At 53.1% G+C, this 26460-nt stretch overlaps 1 protein-coding gene across 2 annotated transcripts; it reads right to left on the bottom strand.

The window, feature by feature from the left end:
* P3H1 (prolyl 3-hydroxylase 1) lies at positions 1-26413 on the bottom strand. Of its 2 annotated transcripts, none has more exons than XM_005281823.4 (15): positions 25951-26413; positions 20388-20540; positions 18436-18625; positions 17987-18118; positions 9953-10092; positions 8823-8912; positions 8495-8547; positions 7887-8008; positions 7484-7611; positions 6613-6708; positions 5991-6141; positions 4428-4545; positions 3835-3910; positions 1524-1664; positions 1-677 (listed from the first exon to the last, which is right to left on the bottom strand). In XM_005281823.4, exons 1-15 carry the CDS (start codon positions 26362-26364, stop codon positions 534-536), a joined length of 2148 nt encoding a protein of 715 aa, XP_005281880.2. In that variant the 5' UTR covers positions 26365-26413; the 3' UTR covers positions 1-533. The 2 variants fall into 2 exon arrangements, with proteins under 2 accessions (XP_005281880.2, XP_065431062.1); XM_065574990.1 differs by lacking the exon at positions 25951-26413 and adding an exon at positions 25016-25079.
* Between the last annotated feature and the right edge of the window lie 47 nt (positions 26414-26460).

Genomic DNA, 26460 nt, shown 5'->3' with positions numbered 1-26460 from the left:
TTAGAAAAGAAACCTTTATTCCCTGGTTGTCATTGGAAGGCACTTAAACAGCCGTGATGCGTAGTGTGTTCGAACCGATGGGCCCTTTGGAGGGTCACTGGCTGCAGCTCCAACCCTGACCAGCATCCTCCTAACTCCAGGCACTGGAAGTCCTCCCAGAAGCCCAGAACTTTGATCCCCCCCCGAACATGTATGTCTCACAGTCTCACACTGGGTTAGCCATGTCCTCGCTGCGGGAGATGGGGAGGCAGGATGTGACTAGCGACACCAGGCACTTCTCAGGCATGTGGCCCAGAGCAAATCCAGCAAAGCTTCCTCTCCAGCCCCAGCGACGCCTTGGCCTCTGGGCAGGCCAAGGAAATCTCTGCTCCTGCCAAGGGCTTTAAGGGAATTAGTCGCCTTCAGTCCCAGGTCCAGTGTCCTGAATCCACGAGCTGCAGTCAAGGGGGTTTGAGTCCTGAAATGCGATAGCTAGTCCCGCTTCCCCCAGCGGGGCCGAGCTGGCGCCTAACGGGGCCCTGCCTGGAGGGCCATCACAACTCGTCCTTTCCCTCTACACTCTGCCCGGGAGCGTCCGTCGTGGCTGGCAGCTCTGCTTCCGGCCCCTTCACCTGAGACAAATCCACCTCCTCTGTGTTGAAGAGCATCTTCACCAGGTCGTCGGCCTGCACACGCTCCTGGTGGGGGAAGGGCAGGTTAGAGCACGCTGCAAGAGCCAGACCTCTGCTTTGCCCTCGTGGCACTGGGGTCCCCGGGGCATAATGGGATCACACCCCAAATGCAAGGGCATAGGTCTCAGAGGGACCTCCTGGGTCAGCGAGTCCAGTCCCTGCTATCGTAGCCACGCCTTCAGATAACCCCTTCAGAAGCTTGGGCGCCTGCTCCAGAATCTCATTGTTCGGATGGCTAGAAACCTTCTAATGTCCAGCCTGAGTCTGCTCCTGGCCAGCCCATTTATTCTCGTGCTGATGTTGTTCTTTAGCCTAAATGGCTCTTCACCCCACCTGGTGCAGTTATAGACACCAATCCGCTCCCTCTCAGCCTGCGTTTCAGGCTACCCAAGCCCTGCTCTTTCAGTCTGCTCCGTAAGATCGGCTCTCCATCCCCCTGAGCATCCCAGCAGCCCTTCTCTGCCTCACTCCAGCATGGATTCATCTTTCTAGCACACAGGGTGACCAGAGCACACACTGCTCCAGATGGGGTCTCACCAGTGCTTGGTGCAATGACATTAGAACTTCTCAACCTCTACTGAAAATACACACACGCCCTGACACAGTCCAGGCTTGCCTCTATGTTCACAGCCTGACACTTGCACAGCAGCTGCAGGGGGAAAGGCATGTCCCTGGGGATCTCGCCCAGCTGTTTCCCGTGCCCCAGAGCCCATTGCAGTGCTATGGAAGCCTCCTTGAGGAAGGCAGGGGAGAGGAGGAGTGGGCAGACTGAGCATGTGCACAGCTGGGGGACAGGCGTGCGTGTGAGTGGAGAGGTGCCGAGGCAGGATGCCAATGTGGGGCAGAACTTACTCGTTCGCTGTGTCGTGGGTCCAGAGTGAACCACAGGGCGATGGCGCACCGCTGGCCCTTGGTCACGGCCTTCACCCCGTGAGGGTTCTCCGAGCCAGAGGAGAAGCCGACCGCACGCCCGCACTGCGGCTGCACCTCTGCCTGCAGGGGACAGACGCACAGATTAGGAGCCCCTAACCATCCAGGCAGCAGTGAGACATGAGGGACGGGTGAGGTAAGAGCCAGCAGACAGGCCAGGCAATGGGGGAGAATGCTGTTCACGGAGATGGGTGTGCAACAGGGGAGACAGGGCCCTGGGGGCCAGCTGGAGAGGGGATATTGGGGAGATTAGAGTCTCCAGTGCAGGGCAGAAGCAGGGGCAGAGGGGTGGTGACAGGGGACTATGCTCTTAGACCCTGCTGTGCAGAGGGAACTCCAGGCCATGCCGGCGAGTGGGCGTCTGCCCAGGAAGTGGCTGGGACAGCCCAGGCCATATGCACTCGGCTCCCCAGCTCTCCTGGAGGTTCCATCTGCACCCAGCCTGAGCGATGCGGCACATGCTCTGCCACTGGTGGCTTCCCCAGGCTCCTGGAGGCCATGGAGGCTAGCCAGGCAGTCAGACGCCAGGGGTTTAGCCTCAGGCATCGTGACCAGATGCAGCTCCCCCTCCTCCATGGGGCTCACTCCTGCCTTGTACTGCAGCACAGCCCCCATTCTGCCCCTTGGGACGTGGTCTAATTAAAATATAACCATGCAAATCATTGTTGCTCCCACCGTTATATAATTGCAACGAATCTTATACAAAATATAACTCGTGGCCAGAAAGGGTTAAACAGCTTGCAGGCTAACTAGTCCAAAGGCGACCTTTAAAGACATGTTAGAAATGGTAAGTGGGGCCATTCTATGGCTAGATAGGCTAGAACTTTGTAATGCAAACCTATATTGTTAGACGTGATACTAATTGTGTGTAGCTTAGATGCTACCCATGTAACAGACAGTTCCTGTTTGTCACTATAGCTACTAATTCAGAGATCAAAACAGAATATTAACATTTAGATGAATCTTGGGTGAAATAATGTCATTGTCTATAGGTCTCTGAAGTTTGTGATAGACCACCTAATGGATAAATTGCCCTATGTTAATTTGTGTAACTAATTACTGGTGGTGTTTAGAAAACAGAAGGTTACATCCAAAGCCTATTGTTTACCCAGGACTGTACGGTCAAGTGGATGCTAGAACATTGTATACAAAGACCCTTGGGTTCTGATCCTGTTTGAGCTGTTTAAGATTTCATGTAGGGGAAGCCTAAGCCACAAGGACTGAGATCCCACTTCTGATTGAAATATAACCATTGGACTATAATCTATGAACCATTTCTGAAAGAACCCCTTGCAACTGCAAAGCTCACCATCTCAGCTATGAATCCGAACCTCAAGAAGTGAACTCATGTCTGTATGTATCTTTTAACCATACTCTCTCTCTCTCTTGTTTTTTTAATAAATTTTAGTTTAGTTAGTAAGAATTGGCTGTAGCGTGTATTTGGGTTAGATCTGGAATATTCTGTAACCTGGGAGGTGATGTGTCCAATCCTTTGGGATTGGTAGAACTTTTTCTTTTATGTGATGAAATACGATTTTCAGAAATCTTCATCATATTTGGCTTGGGTACCTGGATGGAGGCCTGAGGCTGGGTTACTTCAAGAGAACTGTGTTGTTTGGACTTCTGAGTAACCAGTAAGGTACAACAGAAGCTGTTTAGCGCTGGCTGGGTAAATCTAAGTGTTGAATTATCCACCAGCTTTGGGGTTTGTCTGTCCCATTCTTTGCAGTTCACCCTAATTGAGTGACCTTGGCTGGCTCCCCACTGGGACCCCAGTCACACCCCTCTGTAGAGACAGCCCCGTCCCACTTCAGAGCACAGCCATCTCCATTTCCCAGCCAGGGTACCAGTGGGAGCACTGCCCCAGCTCAGCAGGCCAGTCCCTGCCTCAGCCCTGGGAGCCAGGCCGCCCTCTCGGCACTGTAACAGTGGGGAGTTATTCCTGACCAGCTCCATGCACAGATGCTCTTAGTCCAGTGCATTAAGCTAATTCGGAGTAAAGCATTCTGGAATCAAAGCATCCACACAGGGAGTTAATTAGGAGTAGTTAATCCACATGAAAGTCACACCCTACCTCATTCTGGATTAATTTTCAAGTGCAGACAAGCTCTTAGGGTGAACCCCGAGTGTCAGCCACAGGCAGAGTGAGGCAGGAACTGGGGAGAGCAGAAACGAGTCGCCAGCCTCTCCAGAGCTGCCCAAACTGGGCCCTTGGGGCAGACAAGCTACTTACAGTCACAGTGGTGGCGTCCAGTTTGGTGAAGTAGAAGGCTCCTCCTTCGAAGTCCCCATTGAGATACAGGATGGCACTAGAGCCAGACACAGAGCAGAGAAGGCATTCACTACCCAACAGCCTAGGGCCTCAGCACGCCGCGCTCTGCCCCCAGGCTCCCAGCCTTGCGAGGACTAGCCAGAGAAGAGACACTTACTGATCCCTCTCCCCCTTTCCCAAGCAGGCAGCGAGCACAACAGGGCGCCTTTCTGCAGCCCTGCTGCTAGGGACTCTGAACGCCGGAGAGCTCTGGAACTTCCTTCACACACAACAATGTTCGGGAGCAGTTGTGGCCACACTTCTGAGACCCCCTATTCAGGAAGGTCCCTGTAACTAAGTGTGTTAGCCCCTTTAAGTGTAGGTGTTTGCAGCCTGTCACTGGGGCTCAGTGTGGAATTCTGGGAAATGTCGTTCCACAGTAGGGACTGAAAGGCCAAAGACCAGGTGACCAAGTAGAACCAGGCAGTTGCGGGGTGAGGATGGGGACTCAGTCTAGCTCCTGTGAGCCTAGGCAGTTTGTGCCTTGTGCCAAGCGCTGCTCGCATGGCTGTTACCTGTAGTCCCGGAAGGTGTACGCCGGCGGCTCCTTGACACACACCATGGCCTCTGCGTTGAGGATGCAGTTATCCACGTGCACGGCGTGGCTGGAGTCCGTCCGGTCTGCTTGCTTATCTGAGATGAAACGAAGCGTGGTTGGTTACAGAGCCCGTCCTGAGACGGCAGGACGTCCGTCTATGGTCACCAACCCCTGCGCCCCAGGGTGCTCACAGCAAGGACGCCCTCACCCCATGAGCCTCTCCCCTCACAATGCTCTGACCTGCAATTTCAGGGAGGCCAGAATTCAGTGGCGGCTGGCAAAGCTCTGGTCCCTTGTTCCCTAGGCCTATAGGGAGTGGCACTGCTCCATGTTTTAGGGCTGCAACACCCCCAGACCTACCCCAACATCTCAATGGGAGCTCATGAGGCCAGTTCAAACAATGACATGTTATAACTATCCCACTGCTCAGCCTCGCGGACGCATCCAGCCAATGCGCTTTCCAGTGAGGTAGGATGCGCTGGGGGATACTGGGAATGGCTGGCCAAGTTCCTGGGGTGGGGAACTAGGAGTTCAAGCAACCCCCAGATTTCCCAGTCACATCTGCCCCTGCCCATGAGACTCAGCACCTCCCGCCCAGATTTTTAAAGGTACGTACATGTCGTTGGGCTCAGCACTGCAACAGCAAATTGATTTCGGAGCCTAAGTCTCATGTTCCTTAGGAGCCTAAACCCACTGACAGGATTTTGGCTCAGTTCCTAAATCACTTTGGAAAATGAGAGTCTCCTAAGTCAGCTAGGCTCTGCAACACTGCGTGCAGCAACAGTGTAATACATTTCACAATCTGGGCCAGGAGCTTTAAGTGCCTCTGAATGCTGGAAACCTGAATCACTTCCCTTGCCTCCTCTGGTGTCAAGAGCTCCAGCGCCCCCATCCAGCTGCCAACCCCCCGGCTGCTGCTTTATGTGATGCTGTTATTTGCTGCCAGCAAAACATGGAGGCATTTGTGAATCGAAGCCGCTGTAAAATCAAGGGCTGAGCTCTGTTCAGCTTGCCACAGAACAGGCAGAGCCTTGGTGCCTGTCTAGGGGACACGGCTGAAGCTCTGAGCAGTGATTAGAACACGTCATCTCCCTCTCCCACTGCGTAGTTCACTCCCCACGTCCTCTGGCTTTAGCAACCAAGTCTGCACAACTTCTTCCTCCTGCTAGCCCTGCAAAGCCAGCCCAGCCAATAGGGAGGGAGCTGGGTTCGGTCCCCTCCTGCACATCAACAGGATGGTTCGCTAAGTGCCAGTCAGTCACTTACACCGGGGCCAACCCACCGACACCACCTGGGCTGCACAGGCAGCACCGAGGGCAGAATCCTTATTACGAGGCAGGTGTGAGACAGAGAGCCCACTGGAGAAGTGGTTTGATGGTTGGGAAGGGAGTCCCCCCGGCAGCAGCTGCCCACAGGGCCGTGGGAGGAGACGGAGGGGTCCTGCCACCAGCAGCAGCCTGAATCACGACCCCCAGGAAGGTGGAAGCGCAAGGCCAGCAGCCCACTGAACAGGGGCAGGGGGAGCGCGCCAGCTACTCACCTTCGATGGCTGTGCGGCACACCAGGTGAGAGTAGGAAAAATAGAGCGGGGTGTCCAGGCGGAAGTAGGACTCCATCATGTGCCGCACCTTCTCTGTCACATTGTAGTAGAGCCGGGCGCTGTGCATGGACACTTTGCCCTCCTGCCCCAGCTGCAGGGGGAGACAGAGAGCAGGAGCAGCGGTCAGGCAGCCTGGTTTCTTCCCCAGTGATCTCACCAGGCTTTGTCCCCAGAGCCAGCAGTTTGGGCTGGAGGGAAGGGCAGCAATGATAGAGACATCTCCTTTCTGCAACCCGTGAGGGCACAAAGCCCCGGCTGATACGGGCGCAGTTCTGTAAACTCACCAATCGTTACTCTGGGGCCTGAATGGGCAGGATACACCCTGGCGACGCCGCCATTCTCCGAACAGGGCTTCTAGGGGGCTCCCCAAATTTGTTTATGCCTCCAGGTGACAGAACAGGTTGGGTGCAAAGCATCCAGCTAACGCCTCCTTCCCCCGACCTGCCCCATCCCTTCCAGCCCATCTCCCCCATGCTCCTCCCAGCCTTTCCCCAGTGCTAGCCACACTCTTCTCCCAACCCACGTCCAGAGCCTCCCCCCTCAGTCAAACAAGCAATCCTACCTTGAGGGCCTTATAGACTGTCACGCCATAGAAGGTCTCGCTGGGAGTGTGAGGGGAGGTTTTCCCGCGATAGCCATCCCCAGCAGAGGCAGCTGCCTGCAAAACCCAGCGTCAGACGTGAGACCCCCCACGCTGCCGCCTGCTCCTGAGAGAAGGGCAGGGAGACAGGCCAAGCCCTCAGAGATCCTGAGCAGGCACGACAGGGCCAGAACCACCCCTCCCCCATCTTTTCCGGGAGGCTTTTCTCTGGAAAGGGGCAGATGTGAAGCCAAAGAGCACAGGAGCCTGCCAGGCGAAAACCCGTAACATGGTCCCAGTGAAATAGTTCAGGGTCCCAGGCAAGCAGTTCAGATCCTGCCCCCTTGACACGTTGCAGATCCTCAGTACCCCAAATCCAGCCTCCCAGCCCGAGCTCTCCCACACCCGGCCGACACAGACCCTCCCAAGACCGGCCTGAGACCCGTGGTAGCCAATGCCATGGGGGTGTGATTATGCTCTGAGCTGGGTAACAGAGATCCTGGCGTGCAGGAGCCAGTGGGGCGGAGGGATGGGACATTCCCCGAGTCAAGCGGATAGGAGGGCTGCGCTGGGGATCTAAAGTCCTGGCTTCAGAATTGCAGAACGAGACTGGATTTAATTCCTCTCCATGGTTCACTCTGGATTGTACTTTTAAATAGATGACAGCCCCACACCCCAATGCTCTCCACACTTCAGCCCCATCCTCCCCTCCCAGAGTCACTCAAAGCAACCCCTTCCCTGCCCCTGCTCAGCCCCCCATCGCTTAGAGCTGTCCTTCTCCAGCCGCCATGCCAGCCGCTCCCCTCTCGCCTCCCCAGCCTCCGGGTGCTGGAGCCTGCGACGAGCTACTCACGTTGGTGAGTTTCTGCAGCTCCACACACTCCTCCTCGGAGATGACTCCGTCCACCACCACTCGCTGAGAGCCGTTCAGCAGCCTGGAGTTCATGGTGACACTCAGCCCGTCGTACAGCAGGGGCCCACCTAGAGGGCCAAGGAGCAACAGTGGAATCGGCGAGCCCTCAGTGGGGCTGGGGGGGGGTGTCGGGTGTCAGAGGGCACTGGCTGCGTGACATGTACAGAGGGTGGCATGCACAAGAAGGGGAGAGATGCCATTTCACCTCAGCCACAGGCCACCCCTTTGGTGGCATTGAACATCCTGCTCCTTGCCCACAGCCCCCGGCTACAGAGCACACAGGAGTGATGGCCTGACTGTCCGCTGGGGTCACCGGGGCACATTTCACATCTCCCCCTCTTACCTTCCCGCACGAACTTGCTCATGTCCACAGACTCTTTGGTTTTCTCCTCCACCAGCGTCTCTATCTCTTTCATCAGGTTGCCGATCTCCTCGGAGATTCGAGCCGCCGTCTCGCGCTCTACCCTGGGCACAAAGAAGCTGCTGTGAGCTGCTCTCCGGCCTCTGGGGCGGACGGCTAAGTGATCAGCCAATTGGGAGACGGGCAGGGGGCTGGGGGCAGCAATCCTGAGGCCTCCACAGAGGGGGCAGAGACCGAGAGGCGCAGGGGAAGGAGATGAAGCTGTGGGATGGGTTCAACAGTCAGGTGGATGGGGCGGGCAGTGCCCCGGCTGGGGGCTCAGCAGCCCGACGACATGCCCGTAACACCTTCCTGATGCAATTCATTCCAGGCCTAGCTCCCATGTTACACAGCATCCCATCCCACTGGCCTACTCAGAAACCCTCGCAGCCGCTCCTGGAACCACCAGGCCCCCCCGCTGCAGCAGATGGGTTTGGAGGATTCCAGCTGCAACGCTGCACTAACAGAAACCCCCACGACAGCGATTCCACATGCCAGCAGTGGGAGCAAAGAGACGATGCTCCAGCCAGTGTTACTGAACGAGTTCTCACTTCTGCTTCTCACGCAGCCTCTTTGGGATCACCTCCTCTGGGGTCCACGTGTCCTAAAGGCCGGAAAAAAACAGAGATAAGGAACCTCATCCTTGCCCGAGACACCCCAGCCTGGCTCACACACAAGGGTGCAGCCCTGTGCAGGGACAGACAACAGTGCCATTAAAGAGCATCACAGCTTTCTCTCCTCCTACACAAATCCGCCCCCCCAGCACAGCTCCTCCCCTCGGTGCCCCAGAGACCCCACCCCTGAGCATTCAGTCTAAACCTGCCCACTTTGAGTTCCCGCAGGTGTGTCCAGTACCAGGCCAAGGGAGTTTCCACTCACCGGGTCCACAAATGGAATCCCAAAGGCATCGTAGCTGAAAAAGAGCAGCTCCTTCTCCAGCAGACTGCGCTGGCGATACACCTGGATATTCTGAAAGCGGGGGAGAGACGGATGGGTCAGAGCAGCCTACATGGGCTTTCCAATAGACAAGCTGGTCTGGCCACTGGGGGAACCAGCAGCCATGAGACGAGCATTACAGAGACCAACAGATTTCCAAAACTGGAGGTGTGGTGGGGATGAAAGTGCATGATTCTGCTATTCTATGCCACGTTTCAATCCCTCTCAATACACCTCAATCCAGCCCTGCAGCCCCCTGCTCTTCCAGTCCCGAGGCCCTACATAGCTCTGTCCATGGAGACCATTTCCAGTCTGAAAAACGTAGGGATGAGTGTTAACGCCAGGTTCCAAACGGAAAGCTGCTCTCACCCCTACCCATAAAACATCCCCCCTTTCCATTAACTCCCACTTTGTAATGGTAGCAAATAAAGTCAACATGTTGATTTGGCAAGATGGGTGGGGCTGGTTGCACCGACACTCCCCATTATAAAATCCTGTTTTCATTTGCTTATCCCTTTGCCAAACTTTAACCATCCGGGCTGAAACGTCCCACACTGAATGTCTGCTTCGGGCTGGGTATTTTTCATTTCGGCCATTTTAGCAGTTTCTGCAAACGAAACGCCTGCAACACCGGCCAGGCCCTGATGTTTCAGAGGAAGGCGCAGAACCCCACACTGGATCAGCATGCACTAACATGCCGACGGGATAGGCTTCTCCCTAGCCCTGCCAGTCAGTGATTGGCTGGTGCCCTGAGGCAGGAGGCTAGCTTACGCTTATTCCTGGCTCACATAACCAGAAATCTGCAAAATCCTCCAGCCATTTTTATTGTGTTGCTTGGGCTGCGCTTTGACCAGGGGTTCTGCATCCAGTCCCTTCAGCGCCAACTGGAACGTACACGCGATGAATGAAGACGGCCAATCCTAATGCTGACCAGACTGCAGCCCGCCTGCCCTACAAATACCAATCCCAGGTCTGCAGATGCTGCTTCAACAGGCCTGGGAATCACGAGATGAGACCAGCAAACTGGCAGAACTGAGGAGTGGTTTGCTGGGGACAGACTGAAGATCACTCACTTCTCGAGGCCTGATAGGTGCAGCCAGCCTTTCCCCAAGGACAGCCGTGTAGTAGGCCAAGTTCTGATTCATCACTTCATCGTTAGGGAAGAAAAGCAAGTAGGTCTTGGCGCATTCAATGGCTTTCTCGTAATTCCCACCTGCAAAGAGAAATCGGCTCATGAAGAGAAGCCTCCCCTCTGTGCTCTGCAGGACGCTGGCAAGGAGGGCGCAGAACAGGGACGACGCTAGGGCACATTTCCAGCATAAGGACAGTCAGACTCAGATTTAGCACAGAGTCAGATTCAGACATAAAAACAGCCGTACTGGGTCAGCCCAAAGGTCCATCTCGCCCAGTCTCCTGTCTTCCGACAGTGCCAATGCCAGATACACCTCTACCCCGATATAACGCGACCCGATACAACTTGAATTCAGATATAACGTGGTAAAGCAGCGATCCGTGGAGGGGGGGGGGGGAGCGCGAGGCTGCGCGCTCTGGCGGATCAAAACAAGTTCGATATAACGTGGTTTCACTTATAACACGGTAAGATTTTTTGGCTCCCAAGGACAGCGTTATATCGGGGTAGAGGTGTCTGTCATCCACTCCCAGCTTCTGGCAGTCAGAGGCTAGGGAAACCCCGAGCCTTGGGTTGCATCCCTGACCATTTTGGCTAATAGCCACTGATGGACCCATCCTCCATGAACTTACCTAGTTCCAATTCCCAGCAATGGGAAACTTGGTGTTCAAACCCTTTTCTCTCTGAAGCCTAGGACTGGTTCCTCACTCACGTTCAGTCTTATCATCATGATCAGTTTGATTTCTAACATTTATCTTTTGTTTCCCGGTTTCACAATCATGGGGAGCATTTTTCCTTGCACTGCAGAAGAACAGCCATGAGCAATGGCTCTGAAGCCCAGCGGTAATAGTAACTGCAACACCTGCGATAACCCAGCCAGTAGGTGAAACAAGGGGGGTTTCCCTTACACTTTTGAATGGGAATCGCTTATTCTCAGAAATACAAGGGTCACGGTGTCAGACCTGGCCAGTGCGGTAAGTGATGAGAAACTGGCTCTGCAGTAGGAACTGTCCTGGCTGCTCTGGAAACAGGGAGATCTCTCCTCTCAGCTCTTCATTCTACTCTGGCTACATCATAGAATCATAGAATATCAGGGTTGGAAGGGACCTCAGGAGGTCATCTAGTCCAACCCCCTGCTCAAAGCAGGACCAATCCCCAACTAAATCATCCCAGCCAGGGCTTTGTCAAGCCGGGCCTTAAAAACCTCCAAGGAAGGAGACTCCACCACCTCCCTAGGTAACGCATTCCAGTGCTTCACCACCCTCCTAGTGAAATAGTGTTTCCTAATATCCAACCTGGACCTCCCCCACTGCAACTTGAGACCATTGCTCCTTGTTCTGTCATCTGCCACCACTGAGAACAGTCTAGTTCCATCCTCTTTGGAACCCCCCCTTCAGGTAGTTGAAGGCTGCTATCAAATCCCCCCTCATTCTTCTCTTCTGGAGACTAAACAATCCCAGTTCCCTCAGCCTCTCCTCATAAGTCATGTGCTCCAGACCCCTAATCATTTTTGTTGCCCTCCGCTGGACTCTTTCCAATTTTTCCACATCCTTCTTGTGGGGCCCAAAACTGGACACAGTATTCTAGATGAGGCCTCACCAATGTCGAATAAAGGGGAACGATCACGTTCCTCAATCTGCTAGCAATGCCCCTACTTATACAGCCCAAAATGCCGTTAGACTTCTTGGCAACAAGAGCACACTGTTGACTCATATCCAGCTTCTCGTCCACTGTGACCCCTAGGTCCTTTTCTGCAGAACTGCTACCTAGCCATTCAGTCCCTAGTCTGTAGCAGTGCATGGGATTCTTCCGTCCTAAGTGCAGGACTCTGCACTTGTCCTTGTTGAACCTCATTAGGTTTTTTTTGGCCCAATCCTCTAATTTGTCTAGGTCCCTCTGTATCCGATCCCTACCCTCTAGTGTATCTACCATGCCTCCTAGTTTAGTGTCATCTGCAAACTTGCTGAGAGTGCAGTCCACACCATCCTCCAGATCATTAATAAAGATATTAAACAAAACCAGCCCCAGGACCGACCCTTGGGGCACTCCGCTTGAAACCGACTGCCAACTAGACATGGAGCCATTGATCACTACCTGTTGAGCCCGACAATCTAGCCAGCTTTCTATCCACCTTACAGTCCATTCATCCAGCCCATACTTCTTTAACCTGGCGGCAAGAATACTGTGGGAGACCGTATCAAAAGCTTTGCTAAAGTCAAGGAATAACACATCCACTGCTTTCCCCTCATCCACAGAGCCAGTTATCTCATCATAGAAGGCAATTAGGTTGTCAGGCACGACTTCCCCTTGGTGAATCCATGCTGACTGTTCCTGATCACTTTCCTCTCCTCTAGGTGTTTCATAATTGATTCCTTGAGGACCTGCTCCATGATTTTTCCAGGGACTGAGGTGAGGCTGACTGGCCTGTAGTTCCCCGGATCCTCCTTCTTCCCTTTTTTAAAGATGGGCACTACATTAGCCTTTTTCCAGTCATCCGGGACCTCCCCCGATCGCCATGAGTTTTCAAAAATAATGGCTAATGGCTCTGCAATCTCATCCGCCAACTCCTTTAGCACCCTCGGATGCAGTGCATCCGGCCCCATGGACTTGTGCACGTCCAGTTTTTCTAAATAGTCCCGAACCACTTCTTTCTCCACAGAGGGCTGGTCACCTTCTCCCCATATTGTGCTGCCCAGTGCAGCAGTCTGGGAGCTGACCTTGTTCCTCAAGACAGAGGCAAAAAAAGCATTGAGTACATTAGCTTTTTCCACATCCTCTGTCACTAGGTTGCCTCCCTCATTCAGTAAGGGGCCCACACTTCCCTTGACTTTCTTCTGGTTGCTAACATACCTGAAGAAACCCTTCTTGTTACTCTTAACATCTCTTGCTAGCTGCAACTCCAAGTGTGATTTGGCCTTCCTGATTTCACTCCTGCACGCCTGAGCAATATTTTTATACTCCTCCCTGGTCATTTGTCCAATCTTCCACTTCTTGTAAGCTTCTTTTTTGCGTTTAAGGTCAGCAAGGATTTCACTGTTTAGCCAAGCCTGCCATATTTACTATTCTTTCTACACATCGGGATGGTTTGTTCCTGCAACCAGCTCTCCTGGACCCCTTTGCCCTTCATGTTATTCTCCCAGGGGATCCTGCCCATCTGTTCCCTGAGGGAGTCAAAGTCTACACCAGGCAAAGTCCCTCTTCCAAGTAGACAGAGGCAGGATTTCCCTGCACAGGGCTGGTTGGCTCACAATCCTTCGCTGATGTACTTTGTAACTCCAGTAAAGCACAAACTGGGAAGATGGACCAAGAGCACAAACCAGTTTGGAAATCACAAAAGGGAGCAGAAGGGAGCTCGGAATAATAGAAGAACTCCGAGAAATGAGATCCAGTCTGTGCTGCAACCAGCTAGCATGAAATCATGCACCTCTTGTGTAGGTGAAGAGAGAAGAGTGAGTCTGGCATCTTTCCTCCTCCTCCCGGGCCTGGCCAATCTGCTTCGGACACAGCAGAGTTCACCTGATTTCAGAGGACTGAGCCCTGGAAACAGCACCTCCCTCGGTCCTGGAAGGAGCTTTCAGAGAATGGTAGAGCGAGTCCACAGCAGGATAGGAAAGGTTCAAAAGCACGTTGGCATTTGGTAAGAGCCTTTGCAACAGTGCGTAGCAGAGCCCCGCTTGGTCCTGCCTCTGCTCTGCTCCAAAAACCACTCAGAGGCCTTCCGACTCACCAATCACCGGCACAGTTTATTTACAGGGTGCAAATCACCACCTTCTTACCAGTTACAGCTTGTGGGGTTCAGCCTTAGGGACTTCTCAGTCTCTGCAGCCAGGAAGGAAGGAAGGAAGGACTACAATCTCCTTTCACTCTCTGGCTTCCCATCCTGCTTCCTTCCTCTGGGCCTGTACATAGCCCCAGGCTAATCCGGCTGGCTGCCGTTTCCCCTTCACCAATCAGGCACAGGTTTTTCTAGCCAGCTCCAATTTATCTCCCGTAATTAGAGCCGGCGTGACAGAGGGCCGGCTCAGCAGTTCCTGCTCAGGACACTGTCTGCAAGGGGAGACCATACCCTGTGCAACTCAGGTTTGTGATGGTCCCACAGCCCGTGTGTGAGGAGGGGGCGTGGGGGTGATGGGAGGGAGACCCTAGAAGCAGCCCCAGTTAAGCAGGGGAATGTAGCACTGCTCCCATAGCCAGTGTGGCCAAGAAACGGAGCCAGACACACAGACTTACTGCAGCTTCTCCACTGAGTGTGGAAGGCTTTGAGAGGAGCAGGGTGGAAGGCGTCTGGATTCAGGTGCTGCGCGTGCAGTCCTTTGGTGAGCGTCCTTACCAGATGTTCTTTCGCTCTCATCTGACAGTTTTGCTCAAAGTTCAACATGAGCAAAATACCAACAAGTGTCTGTTTTGTGATGGGAACATCCCTGGGCCTTTGCTACTCCTGTGTCTATCGTGCAGCAACAGCCACCGAGTCGCTGGAGCCTGCACCAGGGGAGGGGAGCCCCCTGCTCAGAGCTGCCAGAACCTCACCCCTCTGAAAACAGCTGCAGCTTCCCTCTTGGGATGGCAGCCAGATACCTTCCAGCCTAGCGGAAAGGAAACCACACCACCTGCTGGAGACAAAGAACTATGTGCCAGGAAGCAATGAAATCACTCCGTTCTCATCTGCTGACAGGGAGGAACTAAACGAAAGCACCTGGACCAGTGCAGAAGAATACACAGACGATAATTTCCTAGACAGCAGAGAGGCTTCAAAACAGTTTGGTTGGCGGCTGCAAGCAGGAAATAAATCAAATACTGGGAAGAGAGAAATGGGAAGACATGAAGGTGCCAATACCCTGGGATGGGAGCATACCAGGAGCATGGACAGTTATCACGGAGCCAGGTAATGGATGTTACCAAAGCAAGGAGGAGGATACTGGACTCAGAGGCTCACCCCACTTCCATAATCATCAGACAACACTGCTGCAGGCCTATCAGTTTTCACACTTGGAATCCGTGTCTAAGTACTATTTCTAAGCAGTGCACAGAGACCCCTAACACGTTCCATTACGACCCTCCATTTTCAGTCGCTTATAACTCCGACAACTAATCATTTGAGCAAAAGTTTTCCAGGTTTCATTTCTTCCTCGGGTTGACTTTGTTCTGGAAAGTTTATGCAGAAGCTGAGAGGCAGTTCAGCCGTTTTCTAGGAGGAGGATAGTGAAAAATAGGCAGTTTTGCCAAAGTTAAAAAAAAATTCTGACTGTTTTCTGAATAGTTCAAATGCCTCTGTGGTTTGGAGCTTGAATGCTGGCAGGGGGCAGCCCTGGGACCAGGTAGGTGCCTTTCACTATCCCCACAAAACCTATCCAGATTTGGCCAATGTATAAGCCTCAGAAAATCATTTGCACGTACATAGCAGAACTTGTTCGACATTTGGCCCTTAATTTTCTGAATGGCCCAGTTGTGCTGGGCCTGACACCAGGCCGCCTGAGCCTCCTGCAACCAGCAAACACAGCGAGCTAGTGCACCAGGTGCGATACGGACGAGAGAGAGGATGATTCTCCTCCAGCTGCTACTGCTACTTTCCTTCCCCAAAATACCCGTTGGCCAAGTGAGGTTCACTGGGTTAGGAGACCATGAGTCCTAGTCTGACCTTTCCTACTGACTGACGTTAATAGCTTGGCACTTCACAGCTTTTCAAACGTTGTAATTAATAGAGGCCTCCTGCCTGGCTTCCAGTGTAGGGGTAAGTATAATTCCTCCCAACTTACAGATGAGATAACTCAGTATCAGACACTGCACCAGGAACAGAACCCAAGTTTTAAATATGGCAGAGCTGGGTCTGCCAAACTTAGAAATGCTGCCTCAGGCCAAATTTCCCAAACCTGGGACTCTAGGTCAGTAACGTGGAGTGGGTTGGCTGGGACACCACCACAGAGGCGAGGCTGCTAGGGCAGTGTTTGGGAAGGGTTAGGAAACAAAACCAAACAAATACTAACCTAACTCTCAAGTGCTGTGTATGTCGCTGTATGTTGTGCTAGTCTCAGCCTGTCCATCTGTTGGGACTGGAAGGGCCCATCTCATGCCCTTGCTTTGTCCAGCACCCTGCATGAGGGATCATCGCAATCCCGATCGGGGCCTCTAGGGGCTACCGTAATCCAGATCAGGAACATTGATCTCAAGGTTAGGGCGCTGCACTGGGAGCCAGGAGAACGACGTTGTATTCCTGGTTCTGCCTGACTTGCTGTATGAAGTTGGGCAAGTCACTTAGACCAACGTTTTCTGGGTGCCCAGCTGGAGACGCTAGGGTGTCATTTTTCAGAGGGGCTGAGCGTCCACAACTTTCATTGACTTCAACTAAAGCTGAGAGATTCCGGATTTCTGAAATCAGGCTCTAGGTCTCCAGTCGCGCACCCAGAATCAGCGGATACTTGGCCTTAGTCTCTCTGAGCCTCGGTTCGCCAACTGTAACCCTCCTCTGCTATCTCCCCTGGGTATTGAAGATACACGCGTGAATGTCTGTGAGCTGTTCAGATACCACAGCTACAAGTGCAATAGACAAACCCAGGCAGGAATACAAGATTCCATAGTCAGTGCAGCATCTGGATAACGAGCAGAAAACAAGTCCTGGGGCTGCATAGCGAAGGCCGAGCAACAGAAGAAATACTGAACAGCTGCCTCGTTCCCTTGCACCGTCCCTCTGGGCACTGAATGGTGCGAGGGCACTGTGGGAAAATATGAGATAGTGTAATTTGCGGTTCTATCATAACGCATGTACATAGAATCATAGAATCATAGAATATCAGAGTTGGAAGGGACCTCAGGAGGTCATCTAGTCCAACCCCCTGCTCAAATCAGGACCAATCCCCAACTAAATCATCCCAGCCAGGGCTTTGTCAAGCCGGGCCTTAAAAACCTCCAAGGAAGGAGATTCCACCACCTCCCTAGGTAACGCATTCCAGTGTTTCACCACCCTCCTAGTGAAATAGTTTTTCCTGATATCCAACCTGGACCTCCCCCACTGCAACTTGAGACCATTGCTCCTTGTTCTGTCATCTGCCACCACTGAGAACAGCCGAGCTCCATCCTCTTTGGAACCCCCCTTCAGGTAGTTGAAGGCTGCTATCAAATCCCCCCTCATTCTTCTCTTCTGGAGACTAAACAATCCCAGTTCCCTCAGCCTCTCCTCATAAGTCATGTGCTCCAGACCCCTAATCATTTTTGTTGCCCTCCGCTGGACTCTTTCCAATTTTTCCACATCCTTCTTGTAGTGTGGGGCCCAAAACTGGACACAGTATTCCAGATGAGGCCTCACCAATGCCGAATAAAGGGGAACGATCACGTCCCTCGATCTGCTGGCAATGCCCCTACTTATACAGCCCAAAATGCCGTTAGCCTTCTTGGCAACAAGAGCACACTGTTGACTCATATCCAGCTTCTCGTCCACTGTGACCCCTAGGTCCTTTTCAGCAGAACTGCTACCTAGCCATTCGGTCCCTAGTCTGTAGTAGTGCATGGGATTCTTCCGTCCTAAGTGCAGGACTCTGCACTTGTCCTTGTTGAACCTCATCAGGTTTTTTTCGGCCCAATCCTCTAATTTGTCTAGGTCCCTCTGTATCCGATCCCTACCCTCTAGTGTATCTACCACGCCTCCTAGTTTAGTGTCATCTGCAAACTTGCTGAGAGTGCAGTCCACACCATCCTCCAGATCATTAATAAAGATATTAAACAAAACCGAGGGGCAGAAAAACATAAAGGGGCAGAGCGCGTTGTCTGGACAACAGTAACACTGGTGTTTCCTAACTTCTGAGTGCCTGTCTCTGCAACACTGATAATCTTCCTCTAAGGTAGCTCTTTTCGGGGGGGACTCTTGTACCCTCCGCTATCCGTGCAAAAGAAAGAGGGACCAGGACAGCGAAGTTGTGCGCCAGTGACCCCAACAACCCTGATGTCAGGGCTTCCCAAGCATCACAGAAATAAGAGAAATGCTTCTTACTGTTGTAATAGGCAAACTGCAGGTAGTTGAAGTGGGATGGAAGGAAATCCTCAATGGGCTTGTCCCGGCCCGGCTGGGAGGCTAGTTCTGTAACACAGCTCTGCTTACAGCTTAGCACCTGCCCGTAATGATCTGGGAGAGAAAGACAGCACATTGTATTGGGCAGGAGAGATCTGTACCAGAGCAGCATTCGTCAGCCAGGAGGCGGCTTCACTCAGGCATTACCTTCATGAGAACAAAGAAAATAGGCTTGGGAATTTAAATCCCCATTAGCTCAACCTTAGCACAAGCCAACAACCCCCCATCTCTCTGGTGGAAAGTACCCCGGCAATCTGACCTGATAGCCAAAAACATTCAAAGAGAAGCTACAGCAGTAAGTACAATATGCAGGGGCTCGAGGCAGGCAGTCCCTGTGCTACACGCCAGCTGGTTTACCCCGGTACACACACCCGTAATGGCCTGGACCAGGTCAGCATTGTATTCCAGGTAGTTGTAGCCTTCGTAATCGTAGGGCCCCTCGCAGAGAGCTCGACATTCAGTGTCAGCTACAAAATATTCCTCCAGGGCCTTCTCCAGATGCAGAATGGCTGGTTGCGGCTGCTCCTCTGTGTAGAACTTCACACCCAGGCGGAACTCGTGCTGCAAAGAGCCAGGAGGAAAAGTGAACCCAGGCCCCAGCCAGACACATTCCACCGTGGGTGCAGTTCAGCACTGTCCCGCCAATATCTCGCCCACCCTCTGATCGCTGAGGCCCAGGGGCAATAGATTGTGGCTGTCCAACTTCATAGGGTCCCTCAATAAAAGAGATCTCCAAGCAGATGGCCAGCTGAATACATACCACACAGACCATGGGGCAAGAGGACAGATGTTCTCTAAACAACAGATCAATACAGCCTTCAAAGCAAAACTGCTCTGTCAGAGAGGGGGTTAGTCTAGTGTGGCCAATGCTACCCAGGGCTCAGGGCTCTCATCTTTCATGCATCTGTTTGGGCCAAGGTCAATACATGGCCCGTTAGGCATGTAACATTTTGGCTCTTTCCCATGATGGGTCTGAGTGTTTGGGGAGGGAATAGCGGGGAGAAATCCCCCCATCCCAATATTTGCTGCTGGAAATTTCACAGTTAAAATAAATAAATAAATACAGTTCCACATTTCAGGTATTCCCAAAGATGAAGCGCTCTCTGGCTCTGTGCCGTGTGAACTGGGACAGGCTCTCAATTCAGCACAGTGTCACAGTGGCGCACTTCCACGCTGCTCCACATGGGAGAATCCTGCTCTCCCCAAAGGCCCCTTTACTGGTGCCCCCGGTACGTGGCCACTTCACTTCACACACAGCACAGCTCTTTTAGCCAGCCAGCTCTTGTCCCATATGAGCTTCCCCTGTCCAGTCGCACCCCTGAATCTCATGCGTCGGTGACAATGCAGACTGGATGGTTTAGGATCCCTGGTTCCAGGCCTTCTCCATTATTTTAAATTAATTACCATCCATTTTTAAATTCTACCAGTTAGTAAAACACCTAGAGTTTTATTATCTGTGATGATGCCCCAAAAGTGCCCAGCCCCATCCATATTCATTGGCTTAGATGCAGAATCTGACTCAGCAGGGTAGTCAGGAGGGAACTGGGGTAGGGCAGGAGAGATCTGTTGCCTCCTGCTGTTGCCTCCTGCTGTCAAGTGAGCCCCTTTGCTACAAACTCACAGCCAAGGCCAGAGTGAGACAATCACAGCCCCTCCTCTCGAACCTTAGGAGTGGCCTGCTAAGGAAGTGATTTTGACACATGGGCTTGGGTTCCTTACGATGTGGGCCCTTCCCTGAAAGGTTGCTTCCCCCATCTCCTCCCGAAACACTCACAAGTACTGATAAGGTCAGGTTTGATCTTCCTTGGCTGTCCTGGAGGGCGTCACCTGAGCTGAAGGGCAGGGGAGTCAAATCTTTAACCATGACATCCTTTCTCAACAGTGTTCACTGGGTGTTGGTAGTTAAATAGGTGTTTAAAAATAGCAAAAGACCTGAAAAGTTTTACAACACTGACAAAATCCTTTACTTCTCCATCACTCGGCTTTCACCTCCCTGTCCTGTGCGATGTCATTGGTTCACTCGGTCTCCATCACCAGACAGGACCTGAACTTCTACCACAGAAGCAGAACCCTCCCCCCAGCCTCTTTACCTGTCAAAAACCAGCAAATAGGACACCCTTTTTATTCCATCATTTGTAGCCATTGCAGGTCAGCTCCAGAGGCCACCTGCCCTGCAGGTGCTGAGGGAGACTTTGCTCATTCAAACTCTCCACACAGACTTTGAGTGCCCAAGGAAATGATGGTGCTGGGCTGGTGAATGAGGGTGGAAGCCGTGACCCTGAGGGGAGAACCCAAACACTTGGGGGAGGAGGGTTCTTCTTACCATGTGGGGCTTGGCCTCCAGGTCTGTGAAGTCCGACTCTTTGACTCCTGCCATCATCTGGTAATACTCCAGGTTCTGCCTCATCTCCACGTGGTCGGGGTTCCCCACAAAGAAGGTATGAGCAGCAGCCACAGCCTTATCAATCTTGTGGATCTAAGCAAAAAAACACAGGGCAAAGGGAGACTGAAGCCCGGACTCCCCGCTGCACAGGGATGGTGTACTCAGCACCCTGGGAACATGTTACTATATCAGCACGGCGCAGGTCTCAACCACTTCTCTCTTGTTGACAGGACAAGGAGCAATGGTCTCAAGTTGCAGTGGGGAAGGTCTAGGTTGGATATTAGGAAACACTATTTCACTAGGAGGGTGGTGAAGCACTGGAATGGGTTCCCTAGGGAGGTGGTGGAATCTCCCTCCTTAGAGGTTTTTAAGGTCAGGCTTGACAAAGCCCTGGCTGGGATGATTTAGTTGGGGTTGGTCCTGCTTTGAGCAGGGGGTTGGACTAGATGACCTCCTGAGGTCCCTTCCAACCCTGATATTCTATGATTCTATGGATTTGCCTAACTCCACCCAGCCATAGTCCCTGTCCCCCCAGCACACCCCAATTCAACCACTCTCCACAGGCCTTGTGCATGCCCACATCAGGTTAACAACCGAACTAGTAACCTCGCAGCACCTGACCCCTCCCTAATAAAAAACTGCCATTTCTCTGTGCCCACCAGAACTCCAATTCAGGTCTCTTATTCCCACCATCCTAGGGGCCCTTGGCGTGGTCTGTGTGGCAGCACTGAATTGGGGCAGGAATAATCACTGCCGGTTGATAGAGATCACGCTGGACAAACTGAGAGCTGCCTCGCCTCCCTGCTTCATGCTGCTGTCACAATTCAAGAGGCAGTGGGGATCTCTTACCATTAGTTTCCCTGAGGTTAGATAAACATTCCCCACTCGCAAACAACAACATAGTCGGGGCAGCGGGACAGCCCCACGGTCTGGGAAGCAGCACTTCAATGGAGCAGTTGCTGGTTTGTTTTGCTTTGTCACACTGAGTCTTTGGGGCAAGGGAACACGACCCTACAGAGGATTTCCTGGTTTTCAAATGTTCGAGTTGGGGCAACAGCCCGAACTGCACCATAACTAAGTTGCTTAGAAATGAATCCATCACAAAGCAGCAAAAAAGGGCAAAAGCACGTTTTTGTAAAGGTCACAGGTCGACTTGACAAGGAGACCCACAGCTTGAGAGCACAAATAAATCAGCCAGTGAATGCGGGATGATGCACAATGCTGGAGAGTGAAAATCCCACACTGCTCTGGGGGAATGCTAGGACCCGACAAGCTTAATCTACTGGGGAAAGCAACTGGCTTCTTCAACTGCTTGTGTACTAGAACCACAGGAGAACATCCCCTCAAGACAATTTGTGTGGAAAACCGTACCAGCCCAGCCAGTCCCTGCCGACTCACCAGGAACATGTCTCCCAGACTGAATGAAACATCATAAACTGCCTCTGTCACAAGTGGCTGTCATTACTCACTAACCAAAACACTAATCCCCTCCCCTCCCCAGCTCTCCATACACACCCTATACCTTGCATCAGTCTAAACATTTATTTTCTTTTGTGTTCCACGGAGCCCTACGCTGGGGCTGCTACTGCATTTGCTAATCCCAGCTGTTTGAAAGTCTGGCTGTCCTGCAAGGGCAGCACAAAATTCCAACTAAGATCTAAAGGTCCCTGGTTCATTCCCAGGTTTTGGGAGGCTTTGCCCATGCTTCCTTATTTTGGAGTGGAAGGATGGTTTTGAGGTTAAAGCACTGAACTGGGACTCAGGAGAGCTGAGTTCAGTTCCTAGCTCTGCCACAGACTCTCTGTATAACCTTGGGCAGATCTCTGGGCCTCATCTCCCCCATCTGTACAAGGGGAATAATAATCTTTCCTGTCTCTCACCCATTATGTCTCTTTAGATTGCAAGACCTTTAGGGCAGGGACTGTCTCTTATTATGTATAGTATGTACAGCACCTAGCACAATGGGGTTCTGATCTCGGATGGGGCCTCTAGGAGTGATGGTTAAGGCTGCGTGTCTGCAGTGGCTGGTGTGGCTGGCTCCGGGCTGCCCGAGCAGATCAAGCAGCCCCTGGGCCAGCTGCACTGGCCGCTGCTGGGGCAGTGTGTGTGGGGGAGGGGTGGTGCTTACCTGGGGCTCCCCAGAAGCGGCAGGCATGTCCCTGCAGCCCCTCGGCGGAGGATCCAGGAGGGGGCTCTGCACACTGTTCCTCCCCCACAAGTGCCGCCCCCACAGCTCCCATTGGCTGCGATTCCCAGTCAATGGGAGCTGCGGAGCTGGAACTCATGGCGGGGGCAGTGCACCAGAGCCCCCCGGCCTTCCCTCCCCCTAGGAGCTGCAGGGACACGCGGAGCCAGGTAAGGAGCCTGCCAGCTCCACTGCCCCTCCCCCCCCAGCGGGGGTCCTGGGCCACCGCCCCCTCAACACCAGTGGGGGTCCCAGGCCGTGCGCTGCCACCCACCTCCCCCCCAGCACCTGGAGAGGGTCCTGGGCCATCTCCCCAGCACCTCTGGCCCACCCCCGCAGAGCACCCTTGGCCCCGCAGCCCAAGTTTTAGGTAGGGGTATATAGTACGAGTCATGGACAGGTCACGGGCCGTGAATTTTTTTTACTGCCTGTGACCTGTCCATCACTTTTACTAAAAATACCCGTGACTAAAATGTAGCCTTAGTGATGGTCATTCAAATGATAATTAACAAGAGTCTCCCAAGGGAAAACATCCCCCTTTTCCCTTCCCCTGGGGGGAGAGAAAGAAATGGAGAAGACATGGTGTGTGACAGATGTCAGGCATGTTGTTTAATGCAGCTCGGGAAGGCACTCAGACACTGCACTGATGGGTTCGCTATAAAAACCTGAGCAGGAAATACAGGGCAGTAGTGGAAGCCCAGACTCTCAAGTTATTGAAAATTGGACTACAAAGCCCAGAATGCACCAGACAGACTGATCCTGCACTTGCAGGGGCTGAATGGGTCTTTTTCATTTCTGCCTTCGGAGATTCTATGAACTGCACCTTATCCCAATAGTTTAATTTTCATGAGAACTTAGAGGGCCCATCCAGGTGAAATCTAATCAATAAAAAACAGAACAAAACACAGCTGAATAGTTTCAGGTTCTGCATCTACCCAAAGCTGCTCTGCCAAACTTTTAGTTTTTTAATCTACATTTTTCCATTTAAAAAATATTTTCTCTTCCATCTTGCTCTGTGAAAGACAAGTAACGAGACACCAAGGAAGTATAGAGTGGAGAGTGAAACTGTCAAATGCACAAAGTAAACAAACTGAAAAACAAATATGTTTTCCTCTCATTGCCTTCAGTATTTGATTTTAGCTGTTACTTGTAATGCCAATAGGTAAAAACTATTCAAACAGAAGTGTGATTAAATTGACATTTAATCAACCTGACCCAGTATTTTCTTTAAAGTTTTTTCGGGGGGGGGGGGGGGGGGGGGAAGAGGCAAAGCAGAGATAAAAGTGTCTGTGGCCCAGTATTCTTGGGCTACAGGAGAGTCTCTGTGTCATAGAGAGTCAATGTGATCATCGATGCAATACAAAATTTCCCGAGGGGATTGAGACCCCAACACCACGTAAGAATATTCTTTGCAGGTATTTCCTTTAAGTGCCCAGTGGGGCAGATTGTTAGTGCTAGCGTCATCATTACCACTAAAAATACAGATCTAATGGGTGTAAACACTTCTACGTCTCAGTACGGTCACTGAATGGGACAAAGACATTTCAGCGTCAAGGAAAGGAGTGTACAAAGGGGCCACTTTTTCACTTTTCTGACTACAACTGCACTGGACATCAGCTCTGAAACACGAGACCCCCGTGGATCGCTTTACACTGGGCATGAAGGATGATACAGCCCCCAGCTCACTACGTGGCATTTCAGCTTCTGAAGAAGGGAGGAGAATAGAGGGGGCTGGACTTTCTGCTGCAGGAAAAGGAGGGGAGACATCTGGAAGCAGCTGGGACTGCACATGTGGCATAAACTCCATTGCCCTGCCCTGGGATGGGAGGAGCAGCTAGAGGGGAGGATGGAGAGCTCCTAGACTGGATTCTGTTACATGTGCTGAACTGGGGAAAAGGAAATGTGCTAAATACAAAGCAAGGCACAAAAGGAGTTAGGGGGAATGGCCATTTCTCTAGCAAGCGGCGCCCCTGTGACGCTGGGGCCAGAGACCTGGCACTGCCCCATCATCTACCCTACCCGTCACAGCACAATACTGGCCTGTAGCTAACTCCCAGAGAGCACCTTCTGCCCATCTCTAGTGTTATCTCACACTCCCACTGATCCCTCATGCACTTCCTTGGGTCACAGCCTGCACTTTCCCCAGCACCCTTCCCACAGCCTCTCTTCTTGCACCATCCTGTTCCCCCTCCAGATGCAGCTGGCTCCCTTCCTAGCACCATCCAGCCCCCCCCCACCTAATACAACTGCTCGCAAGCCGTCCCCAAGGAGAAATGTGCCTGCATTAAGAGCAGCGCATGGCTCCTCTGGATGGTACCCAGGGAAAGGACGAATGGATCCATTTTGACCCTTGTGAAGAGGGCCAAGGTGGGTGAGGTAGTACCTTTTATTGGACCAACTTCTGTTGGTGAGAGAGACAAGCTTACACAGAGCTCTTCCTCAGGTCTGGGAAATGCACACAGTCACAGCTAGATACAAGGGCAACAGATTGTTTAGCATAATTAGTGCACACATATTTCAAGGGATCGTTCTTCCCAGATTCAACCCAGCCAGTAGGGACAGTTCTGAGTGTGTGCACACCATCGGCGTGGAATGGGCATTGGCTTTCAGCTGGGCCATAGCTTAGTAAAACACTCAGCTCCACTGCCACATAGGAGTGGCTGCACTGGATGGTGTCCGATGTGGACAGAACTCCCTTCCTTATTAGGGGGCAGCAGACAGACCAGATATGGTCCTGTAGCCTTGCAGTCTCACATTGAAACGAGCTCCTGCATTTGGTAACGGGTCTGATCTGCCGACAGGGTCATTTCTCAACCCCAAAAGTCCTAGCGGCTGCAAACTGCCCCCACATTGCCTGTTGTAGCTGGTGAGTGAAATGTGAGTGTCCAGGTTTTGGAGCCCATGTGCATCACAATGCAGACAGCATGGAGACCCTGCCTCCCAGGGGATGCTGCACTTTGATTTCCCCTGGGATTTATCTAAGTAGAGCAGAGCGCTGGACACCTGAGACAGAGCTACACCCATGGTCTTCCATTCCACCTGCTGGCAACCTCACCTGGGGTCCCAGCCCCACCACTGGGCCCCCGGCCAGTCCGTCCCTTCACTCTCTGAATCTGCCTGGCAAGTGCCCTGGGGATCCACCTGGAAACAGCCCCCCTGCAGAGACACGGGGGCCCGGGGCTCCCCCTTGTTCCCAGGGGGCTCCGCCATCCCCAGCCAGGCCTGCTCTGTCTCCCCCCTCAGCCCACCTGCTCTCTCCCCTCCCTGGGTCCAGGCTCGCCCCCGGTTCATTCAGGTCCCCCCTCCCGGGCCCCTCACCTTGAAGTAGGCCACCTGCAGGTAGTTGTAGGGGCTGCGCTTGCGGAACTCGAGCTCCAGCTCCTCGCTGAGCAGGTAGCGGGACGGGGGAGCGGGGGCGCAGGCCCGCAGGCAGGCTGCGCGGCGCAGCAGCTGCTGGAAGAAGAGGAGGTCGCGCAGGGCGGGCGGCGGGCCCGGCTCCCCCGCGGGCCAGGCGGTGCTGTTGGCGCAGCGCAGGCGGCAGCGCACGAGCTGGGAGCGCAGCGCCCCCCGGGCCCGCAGCGCCCGCTCCATGTGCAGGATCACGGCGGGCCAGTCCCCGCGCGCGTACGCCTCGGAGCCGGCGGCGAACAGCACGTCGGGCGGCTCGGCCGGCTCCGGGGGCTCCGCCGCGCACGGCGCCAGCAGCAGCAGGAGCAGCGCAGCCAGCGCCATGGCCGAGCGGGGAGAGACGGACAGGACCGGCGGCAGAGCCCCGCCCCCTCCATCATAGCCACGCCCACCCGGGAGAGCCACGCCCCCTACCATCAG

Source organism: Chrysemys picta, chromosome 21 (genome assembly GCF_011386835.1).
Source record: "Chrysemys picta bellii isolate R12L10 chromosome 21, ASM1138683v2, whole genome shotgun sequence".
NCBI classification, from domain to species: Eukaryota; Metazoa; Chordata; order Testudines; family Emydidae; genus Chrysemys; species Chrysemys picta.
Note: the sequence above shows the minus strand (reverse complement) of the source record. Positions and strands in the feature narration are given on the sequence as shown.